This window comes from Abrus precatorius, unplaced genomic scaffold (genome assembly GCF_003935025.1).
Source record: "Abrus precatorius isolate BTA unplaced genomic scaffold, Abrus_2018 Scaffold10, whole genome shotgun sequence".
Lineage (NCBI taxonomy): Eukaryota > Viridiplantae > Streptophyta > Magnoliopsida > Fabales > Fabaceae > Abrus > Abrus precatorius.
Window position 1 is genome coordinate 7777841 of NW_020874292.1, and position 9485 is coordinate 7787325.

The 9485-nt window shown below is 32.5% G+C and overlaps 1 protein-coding gene across 2 annotated transcripts; it reads left to right on the forward strand.

Annotated features, from left to right (window-relative positions):
• Window positions 1-3130: 3130 nt before the first annotated feature.
• On the forward strand, window positions 3131-9148 carry LOC113846811 (acyl-CoA-binding domain-containing protein 1). 2 transcript variants are annotated; one of them, XM_027475470.1, is made up of 6 exons: window positions 3131-3852; window positions 4315-4420; window positions 4590-4693; window positions 6076-6167; window positions 8211-8308; window positions 8726-9148. In XM_027475470.1, exons 1-6 carry the CDS (start codon window positions 3383-3385, stop codon window positions 8900-8902), a joined length of 1047 nt encoding a protein of 348 aa, XP_027331271.1. In that variant the 5' UTR covers window positions 3131-3382; the 3' UTR covers window positions 8903-9148. The 2 variants fall into 2 exon arrangements, with proteins under 2 accessions (XP_027331271.1, XP_027331281.1); XM_027475480.1 differs by having other exon boundaries at window positions 4315-4424; window positions 4576-4693; window positions 8726-9041.
• Window positions 9149-9485: the final 337 nt, after the last annotated feature.

Sequence of the window (9485 nt, forward strand, 5' to 3'; positions counted from 1 at the left end):
TACGTCTTCCTCCTGTATCTACATCATCACCCACACCCTGCTTTTCCTCCTGCTCATGCTCTTAATCCTGCCTCTGTTCCTCTTCATGACCAGATGTTTGACTAAATGTGCTATCTTGTTGTGTAACATCACATGACATTAATGGCAAAGACCATTCATCACCTAGTGAGAATATTCCTTGAGATACAACTTCATACTTTGCTGTCATTGTACTGGTCGATACACATATTGTAATTTATTATATTTACTAACATAATTATCTCAAATGTTCTAAAATTTATATTGAAAAAAATTGATAACACTTTAATATGAATTACAATATGTTAATAAATGACAAAAAAAAATTTTAATATAAATTAATTTAGTACAAATTTAATTATTTCTGATTTTAAAAAAATTTCTTTTTCAAACTTTTCTATTTTTTATATTAAATATTTTCAATTATTACTTAACATTATTTTCTTTCCCAGATTTATTTATCAACATAAATACAATAATAACAATTAATTATAATACCATAAATGTATATTTAGCAACCTAATTTTTACTTACTAATTATTACATTACCATAAATAATTATAATAAATTTGTAATCAAATTTAAATTTTAATTAAAATATAAAAATTTAAAACACTTACATTCAAATTATGGATGTTTTCTGAAATATGTTGACTTGAATCACATGTACTATCTCAAACCATCTTTCAAATTTTTTTTTTCTAAATTTAAGTATTTTTCACTCAAATATTCTTTCATTCACTCATAACACTCCTTCAAAATGCTCATAAGGGTTGGAGTCATGTGATCTCACTTTTTGGCTGCCCCTCTGATCTGAAGAAGCCTAACCATGGACTTCGTGAGTGGCTAAGAATGGAATCCAATAAAATCTCACTTCTTTCTGCCTATACTAATCTTCCTTGGGCATTCTATTTCCCCTTGCGTACTAGACATTCTTGTCCAAAACAAAGAAGACGTGGACCCAAAAGACTTTGTTGGCAATCCTTATTATATGTTATAAAAACATAAAAGTCTTCCTGCTCGCTCCCTTTTAACACGATTGGAAAGGTCACTGTAAGGCGTAGATAGCTTCCTTTCTTATTCTTCGCTCAGATAAGGAATAAATATGCTCCCTCTGGCCTTTATATTCTAACTCCCACAATGCTCCTTCTTTTTCTTTCGTTTTTTCTCCGTCACCATGTCTTCTCTTGCTACACCAGAGTGGGATTTATATTCGTTTAATTGCTTTGGTTGACAAGCATGGTAAGCAATAGTGTATGGTGGCAGATTTCTAATGGGTCAAGCATTGTCAATCTCGTTTAATTGCTTTAGCTGACAAGCATGGTAAGCAATAGTGCATGGTGGCAGATTTCTGATGGTTCAAACATCGCCAATGACAATTTTTCAAAGATTCATTGCAGTGTTCAACGACTGCTTCACATGGATACGGTGCTTCCTGGTCAAACATCGCCAGTGGCAATTTTTCAGATGTCCATGTCATTCAGTCTCCAGATTGCAGGTTTTTGTTTGAGTTCTACAAATATTTCGCCAATGGCCATTTTTAAAACACAATATTCACGTAAATTCGCTAAAAACATCATATTTTATGTATATTATTTATATTTTACCACATTTAAATTATTTTACCTATGTATGTATCTCATAGATTATATTACATTTGGTGAGATTTATTTGTCCAGTAAATTAACGATAATTTAGTTATAGCATAAAAAATTTAAAATTAAATCCACAAGAAAAAATGTTTTATACTCTTGAAAGAAACAAAATTATAATTATTTTTATCTGGTTTTATATAGGCAAATAAATTTAAACTATTCTCTTGTTATTTTATAAATAAATATTAAAATTAATATACTTATTATTTAAAAAATATAAAATGTATTTAAATTTTTAATTAATGATTTAAAATATATAACACAATAAAAGATAAAAAAAATAAATGGTAAAATATGTGTTTAGTTATTGAAAATTCATTTTTAGTTTTTATAATTTTTTCTATTTTAATTCTTAATTAATATAAATCGTCAAAATTATTTCTACTGTTATTCAATCTTTGTTAATAATTGACGTGACTTATAAAACTTTACAACATTTTACTATTTAAAAAGTTAAATTTATTTTTAAACTCTAAAATTATCAGAATTTACTTTTTTCCCCACCAATTCTAACTTCACTCTCTTATTTATTCCAAAGATAGATTAAGTAAAATTATTTTGCTTCTCTATTTGCTGCTATTTGACTTAAATATTAATCTTTTCTCTCTCTTGTAAATAATAATTATAAAATTATGTGTATGTGATTTGAATTTAAGTAATAGTGTTTTTGTTGAAAAAGTTAAAGACTATAGCAAGAATAATAAATATAAGGTTGAGAGTTACAACTATTTTTAACATTGTGAAGTCAAAAATTGTTTGGAGAGAAATAATACAACATAAGAACTACGATGAACACGAAAATAAACATGATAGTAAGCATTAATAAAGAGAGCATGTGTAAGTCAATGATATCATGAAGTGGAAAGGGATTGAAACAAATTGTTGATAAAATTTTAGTTTAGAATCATCTTTTAGCCTCTTATTTACTTTTTCAAAAGCGTATACTATGTACAACCATGAATAAAAGATTGATAGAAATGGAAAAATAGATTATGCTGACAAATTAAATCAAAACTTCTAAGAACATGTATAAAATCAAAATAATTATTTTTTTAGGACTTAAAAAACAATTTTTGACAATTTTACGGGTATTAAAAACAAAATTAACTTTGATAATGTAAAATTTTTTTAGTCACATTAATAGTCAGTGAAGATTAAATAATGGTGGAGACCATTTTTAATTATTTTATATTAACTAATAATTAAAAATATAAAAACAAAAATAAATTTTAATAATTTTATTAAAACTAAAAACATATTTTTATCTAAAATTAAAATTATAAAAATTGGAAACAAAGTCCATTCAACAACGTGGTCCATCTCACAGCAGAAGGCAAAAATTCCAAAGATTCTTTTTCTTTTCGTGTACACTTTAACCCTTTGAATCACGATCGTCGGTGGCCAACTCTTTAATCACTCAAAACTCGTGACACGTGTCGTTATTTAAATGTGGTTCTGCAAAACCACAGGTTATTCTTGAAGCACCTGATAACTGCTCCAGACCCCCCCTCTCTCTCTCTCTCTCCCATTGCAATGCATGGTTTCTTTCTGAAAATTCCTTCGCAATGTTCCTCAATTTCTTCGTCAACCCCATTAGTCTTTCACTCCCTCACTGGAACCACATGTTAGGGTTTTAGCTTAAATTCATAATCCAAAAAAATCCCCAAAAATCTAAACAATCTTGAGTTTCTAGGGTTTCAACGTCGACCATGGCCGAGTGGCAGTCCCTCTTGCAATCCATTTTCCTTGGTGTCATTTTCTCTTACCTTGTTGCCAAGCTCATCTCCATCGTCGTTTCGTTCAAAGACGACAACCTCACCATCACTCGCACAGCCACTGCAGAACCCGATGATGCCAAACACGACGACGCCGTTTCCGATGCCACGCGTCCCTTCGAGGCCGAGTCGGTCATGGCTGAGCAAGGTAGCGTCAGGAACGAAAGCGTGGACGGTGGCGACGACGACGACGACGACGACTGGGAAGGAGTGGAAACCACCGAATTAGACGAAGCGTTCAGCGCCGCCACCGCTTTCGTCGCCGCCGCCGCCGCCGATCGCCTCTCGCAGAAGGTGTCCAGTGACGTGCAGCTCCAGCTTTATGGCTTGTACAAGATTGCCACCGAAGGTCCTTGTAGCACGCCACAACCTTCGCCGCTCAAAATGACCGCTAGAGCCAAGTGGTAGTGTTCACTTTTCTTGTACACATTGTTTGCTTCTTTGCTTTCTTTAGAGTTGTTTTGTTGTGATACTGTAGAGAGAAAGAGAAAGAAAAGGGGAAGAGCTTCAAGTGTACCCAATGTGTTTTAGAGGAAGGTTAATAGTATTTATTTTAGGGTATTTTGTGCTTTTAAATTGCAAATAGCAATGATTGAAATGTGGGATTTGCGATTATTGAGTTTATTTTGGATGTATTTGTAATTCGTACTGTTAAAAATGATTCTTATACTGCAACAGTGAGTCCTCTTCGTCGTCGTCGTCGTCTTCTTGGTTTTTCTTTGTATTTAGGTGTTGGTTACATTGAAATGTTTAATTTTGAAGCTTTATGATGTGAGGTATATCTTATGTGCAACTGCTGACTATTGCATGCAACCGGTCAAATAAGGTTCTTTTGTTGCTGATCTCCTGCCCCCTCTCTTCTGTAGGCAAGCGTGGCAAAAATTGGGTGCTATGCCTCCTGAAGATGCAATGCAGAAATACATTGACATTGTGACAGAGTTATATCCTACTTGGCTTGATGGTTCATCTTTGGTGAGTTAATAAGCTGTTTATTGTGCTCTGGAAGGATGAACCGCTACTTCTTTCATCAAAAGGAAGAAAAATTTTAGTTTAAATGAAAGTAGTATGTTTAGTTTTTAGTTACATTTTTTTTTGTTTATTTTCACATTGCTCTCCTTAACTCCCAGTGTTTCTTCAACAGAGGAATAAAAGTGGTGAAGGTGGTGGTCCTAGTTCAGAGGCTAGAGGAGCAATGGGACCAGTATTCAGCACTTTCGTTTATGAAGAGGAATATGGCAGTGACTCGTAAGATTCCTAAAACTAAAATTGTATGAGGATGTATCTAGATGGCAATATGTCACTAATTTGTTCTTTATGTGTGATGCTAAATTTAATTACATTTATGTTTCCTTTATGACTCTGTCTTATAATTAGAATTATGGGTATCTTGAAAGGGTAATGCTAATTGTTTTTGCTTCTTTACCTATTTGTTTTGGCCCTATAAAATTTCTCTCACTATTAGGGAGTAAGAGTAATAGGCTTCCTCTCCCCTCCTTTAATTGTGTTTATGTTGAAAAGATCTTTTTTGAAGGCTCTGAATTGATCTTGGGCAATTTGCACCTCTCATCTTATGTCTTTTTTATTCTATAATTTTGTTATCTGTAATTTAATATTGATTAAAAAAAAAAAAGAAACCAGACTGCTTTCTGGTAATGTGAATTTACATTTTGCTTCTTTTCCTGAGACCGTTTGGTTCCTAGGCTTCTGTTTCTTTATCATTTCTTCAACTAAAATTGGTTTTTAGTTGTTTGCCCCAACCCTTCTCAAAAGGGAATAACTGCTTACGATTGTTTCTCTTTGATTTGTTAACTATGTTTTATTATATTCTAGGATTTGCTCAAAGTGTTGAGATGAGAGGCCTGGTCAATTTAAAATGTAATGAATTATATGGATATTATGCCATTGATTGGCATAGTTACCAATGTATACCTCCTAGAAGAGTCACCTCTGTCTGAGGATATATCAAACTTTGGACTTGTATGGTTTAGATACTTTGTTTTCTATAACTAATTAACACAATTACTTTGCATGGACGAGAGAGAATTTATCTACCTATGAGTCATGATTAATAATTGGGAAGTTTAACATTTACTTTTATTTTGTAACAATCATTTCTCACAAAATGGAAGTAGCATATGGTTTTGGAATCCTTGTGTAATACAATTTTGTTTTTGTGTGGATGGAACAAGGATTGAACTTAATAAAGTATTCCTATATTGACAATATTGAAGTTTCTAAGCATTTTGATAGCATAGAATGTTGGAAGGGTTTCTATTGCACTAGTAGAAAACCTTTTCAAGTGTTTATTTTTAATTTGTCTGCTTTTCATGTCTCATGTCCTCTTTCTTGTACATCACCTTACCTTTACCCTCATGTTCAATTCTCACCTAATACTAAGCTCCTTAAGCCATTGACATTTTAGAAGAGGATTTTACAAGCTGATCATAAGGCTTTTCTAAGTTATAAATTATCAAACTAGCATACTAAATATCAATGATATTTTATGATGAATAACAACATTTGAACAACAATAAAACTTAGAGAAGTAAACTTCATCTTCAAAAGGGTACAGTTCCTGGAAATAACTAAATAAGGAGACATTGATGTTTCATTTTCTTCCTTTACAGGCAAATGGAAGCCATTCATGGATTTGCCAGAGAAGGAGATATGGCCAATCTGCTTAAGTGTATTGAAAATGGTGTTTCAGTGAATTTGAAGGGTGAGTTATTTATATACATTTCCTTTTCCAAGTGTATACATTATTCTTGAGTGTGCTGTGAATTGTTAGTATTTTCTTTTATTGCTTGGGAATGAACCAAGCTCCTTTTAACAGCTTATGCTCAGCATTAAGAAGTAGAATTGCTGATTGAGTAAGACAACATCTGCCTGAATTTTAGTAGCATTGCATGACAAGCCTAACATTAGTATATGCATCTTCACTTTTTTTAAAACCTATGGCAGGTGCTATGTTTTTGTGGAGAGTTATGACCCAAAAGTGTAGCTGTGATCAATAAAGTTTCCTCCTTTGCATTTTGAACATCTGAAAAATAATCATGCAGTCCAGCAACATAAGACACAAAATATATATTGTTCCAATCACAAAGTATTTAACACAATTCAAAACATTTTCAAGATTAGTCTCCTAAAACTGCAAAATGCCCAAAATTTCAAAATAAAGCCAAGAGGGACAAATGCAGGCCTATCAGAGAAACAATCTACTAGGAAGGACTTGTTACTCCTCGTAGGTTGCAACTTGGTTGCCTGATAATCTGAATGAAATAAGAGAGGGATGAGTCACATAGATTGAGGGAGGGTAAAATAATCAGAATGAACTAGGAGGGGTTGCACCTGAGAGAACCAAAATATGAGTTTGGCTTTACCTTAAATGGTGACCTTTTTGCTAGGGGCAGCTCTATCTTACAATGAAATCTTTCTTCTCTTAACTGTAGTCACTAGTCATATCATATTACATCATCTCATATTACCAGGGTAGCTCCATTTATTGATAGTCTTCTTTGTGCATAGACAACTTCATCTAATAGGTAACCGTCACATACACTAGTGACTTCATCTAATAGATAGTCATTTCCCCTTGGATATATAACCTGCTATATCCAGGTCATTACCCTCGCAAATAGCTATGAGATTCTAACATGGATCTCAAAAAATACAGACCACTAAAATATTCCCATAGTTACCAAATCCATTTCAAATGATGAAAATCTCAATCTCATATTTTTTAAATTCAACATCATAACAAAATTTTATTCATAATTATCCAAATTATTACTCTTTTCGAAGCTCACAAATATAATCATGTCATTAAACCAAAAAATCCTTAATGCGGTAATTTTTGAGTGATCAAATGAAATACAAAAGTTTGTTTCCCTTAGTAAAGAATAATAAAACCAATAAATAACAAAGTAATTAAAATAGTAGTTATAAGAATATTAAAACATGTCACCATGATCATTATTCACTTATAAAAACTCAATTTAATCACTTTCCAAAGGACTCCATGACAGCTAGATGGTATTTCTACAAATCTAAAGTCCAATAAATATTTACCTAAGCTTAGAAAACTATCTAAGGATAAAATCTTTAGATTAAAATACACCTATAAAATGAAAATATGCTAAAAAAATTTTCCCTCAAATTGTTGGGTTGCGAGTATACCTATGAGCTAAACTAAGTAATTTCCAATGAAGTGGGTAGCATTTCTTTCTCCTTAGACTGCCATTCCTAAAACTAGAAAAGTGTAGGTGAGACTCTAAATTTTCTTTGAAATTTTAGAATGATGTGTGGAGTTGAGAGAAATTGGAGCAAGATGGAAACGAAAGAATGAAATAAAATGAGAGGAAGGTGGATTGTAAGAGAAGTATATATAATCATACTATAATTGCTTTTTGCTTTTGTAACATGCTCCTTAGAAATTGATTTTGTAAAAAAGCAACCGTTTGAGATAAAATTATATATGAAAATAGAAGTTGAATGGCCATTTTGGATTGAGAGAATAAATATTGGGAAATTCTTAATTATTTTATCTGTACAGAATAGAGCAATATTGTTCATAACATGATATTGCGATGTAAGGAAAAATGTTTTTTGACTGCCAATGATTCCTAAAAAGATCCCTAGTGCTCTTATAGTGATTGATATTGCTGTCTCATGCCAGTGTGGGTTGTCAATTTAATATTTGCTTTTGACTAGCATTATTATTTGTGCTTTTCTCTATTAATATGCACTTTTGAAATGAATGCAGACAGTGAGGGCCGGACACCATTACACTGGGCTGTGGATCGTGGCCACCTTAATGTCACAGAGTTGCTTGTTGGCAAGAATGCTGATGTAAATGCAAAGGTATTCATCCATCTATGTTTTCGAATTTGGCTCTTCTAAAATGAAATGTGTAATGTGAGAAAGCAAAGGTCTATGTACTGTTAATTTGAATTAAATATCTCATAAAGGAGCTAAATCAATGGTGAATATACTCTTATTTTTTCACTTTACTCCATCTTCTTTAAAAGGAGCTAAATCTTTTGTTATTGTCATGTGCTATCTATATTGTTTAATTGGCATTGCAATAACTCTTCAGAATGAGAACAGACCAGAACCTTAATTGAATTTTGAACAAGGCATTATTCCTTAATGAGAAGTTGCATAGTCTTAAAATTTAACTTTGGCTTTTGGAGATGGTTTCGTGCATATATTTTTACTTATTGATATTAATGTCTAATTAGCCACTTTTTTAATATATATTGTTTTCTTCTTTGTAAGGATAATGACGGACAAACTCCATTGCATTATGCTGCTACTTGTGAGAGAGAAGCCATAGCTGAGTATTTAGTGAAGCATAATGCAGACATACATTCAAAGGATAATGATGGGAGTTCCCCGCGTGACATCTGTGAGTCAAACTGGCCGTGTTTGCAGCATGTTGGGGAAGTAAATTGATTGTTTGCTTGTTGCTACTTTTGGCCAATATAACCCTTAGCCAAATCCCTTCAAGGATGTACTTGTCTATATGACTCAATTTTTTTGCCCTTACTCTTGGTGTATACACCCTTTTCAGTGTAGTGTACGCCTATGCACCGTTTAGGTAATGGTAAATCAAGTATATTACTTTATTATTGTTTCCTCTGCTCAACTCTTAATTTTGGCCCTCGTTTCTTTATATTTAATGGATAAAAAAATACAGGGAAACTAGAAACAGTGAAAAGGAAAGGGAATAATCAAATGATATCCTTCCCCTCCCAACGCTTTCTCCCCTTTATAACCCCATATCTATAGAATTTACAGGGTTTAGGTGCGCAAGTGGTGTAAAGATGGGAATCCGAGTTGCTGGGAAATCATTGATTTGTCATGCTGTCGCAAGTATGTGGAACCTGGTGTCTTGTTTTGCCTTGCTTTCTTTTTCCTCGTGTCTATTTTCATTTTCAAGAAAATAATAGTTTAAAGAATTTTTTTATAGCAAATTTTTATTAAAAATATTTTTAACAAGTTAATTCAGGCACGTACATATACTTGATGAGGGGAG

What these genes read in the sequence shown, in the direction of transcription:
- LOC113846811 (XM_027475480.1), top strand. Translation starts at nt 3,383, where the DNA reads ATGGCCGAGTGGCAGTCCCTCTTGCAATCCATTTTCCTTGGTGTCATT. An exon ending in GAGGAATATGGCAGTGACTC is followed by an intron (nt 4,694 to 6,075) that starts GTAAGATTCCTA and finishes CTTCCTTTACAG; the next exon opens with GCAAATGGAAGCCATTCATG. An exon ending in TGTTTCAGTGAATTTGAAGG is followed by an intron (nt 6,168 to 8,210) that starts GTGAGTTATTTA and finishes AAATGAATGCAG; the next exon opens with ACAGTGAGGGCCGGACACCA.